Source organism: Acanthisitta chloris, unplaced genomic scaffold, assembly GCF_000695815.1.
Source record: "Acanthisitta chloris isolate BGI_N310 unplaced genomic scaffold, ASM69581v1 scaffold28138, whole genome shotgun sequence".
Lineage (NCBI taxonomy): Eukaryota > Metazoa > Chordata > Aves > Passeriformes > Acanthisittidae > Acanthisitta > Acanthisitta chloris.
Window position 1 is genome coordinate 1 of NW_008687972.1, and position 1,110 is coordinate 1,110.

Consider the following 1,110-nt stretch of genomic DNA (forward strand, 5'->3'; position numbering starts at 1 on the left):
TACCTGGAGGGCGAAGTGTACCACCGCGAGCCTGACTGCCTGGGTAGGTGGGCGCTGGGAGGGTGGTCTAGGCCAGGGGCAGCAGGGTCTCATGGCCCTGTGCCCCACTCCAGAGAGCATCAAGGACCTGATCCAGTTCCTGCGCCATGAGGATGAGACCCGGGACGTGCGGCAGCAGCTGGGAGTCGCCCAGATCTTGCAGAACGATCTTCTGCCTATCCTCGTCCAGTACCCGCAGGACAAGGTGCTCTTTGATGCCGTCATCAGGTATTGGGGGTTTGCGGGTCAGGGGTGTCCCCGCAGGGGTTCCTTGCGGAGCAGGGGTCCCTCACACCCTAGCTCTCCACCACAGGCTGATGGTGAACCTGACGCAGCCGGCTCTGCTCTGCTTTGGGAAGGTGCCCCCGGATGCCACCTCTCGGCACCACTTTCTCCAGGTGGTGTCCTACCTGCAGGCCTACAAAGAGGTGAGTCTGCCCAGGGAGGGGCCCTGGGAGGGGGCTCTGCCTGCATCCCCCCTCGCTCACATGGGCTCTTTGCAGGCTTTTGCCAGTGAGAAGGTTTTTGGGGTGCTGAGTGAGAAGCTCTACGACCTGCTGCAGCTGGTGAGTCCCATGTCCCTGCATGGCTCTGGGGGGCTGTGGGGTCTGTCCCTGCATGGGGGCTACAGGGGGCCCTGATGGCTCTCTGGCTTCAGGACTGGGAGCATCGGCAGGAAGAGGACATGCTGCTGATCGAGAGAATCCTGCTGCTGGTGCGCAATGTGCTGCACGTGCCCGCAGACCCCAGGGAAGAGCAGGTACTGGGCCCCAGGGTCCTTCTCTGTCTCCCCTGCAGGTGTAGGGCCATGGTGGTGGCTCGCCAGGGACCCTGACACCCCACCCACCATCCCCCCAGGGTGTGGACGGCGATGCCAGTGTTCACGATCGAGTGCTGTGGGCGCTGCACATCAGTGGAATGGACGACCTGCTCAAGTTCCTGGCCAGTGCCCAGGTTGAGCAGCAATGGTCCCTGCACGTCCTGGAGATCATCTCCCTCATGTTCCGTGACCAGGTGAACTGGGGTGGAGGGTGGTGGGACAGGGACACCCCCAGAGTCCTCTGCAGTGCT

General features: G+C 63.2%; 1 protein-coding gene across 1 annotated transcript in view; it reads left to right on the plus strand.

Annotated features, from left to right (window-relative positions):
- Positions 1 to 3: 3 nt before the first annotated feature.
- TIMELESS (timeless circadian clock) overlaps positions 4 to 1,110 on the plus strand; it is a gene marked incomplete at its 5' end in the record, with an annotated part of 6,658 nt that continues 5,551 nt past the window's right edge. The window contains 6 exon segments of the mRNA XM_009080852.1: positions 4 to 43; positions 114 to 267; positions 353 to 467; positions 543 to 605; positions 698 to 799; positions 898 to 1,053. Coding sequence (XP_009079100.1) covers positions 4 to 43; positions 114 to 267; positions 353 to 467; positions 543 to 605; positions 698 to 799; positions 898 to 1,053 — 630 coding nt within the window.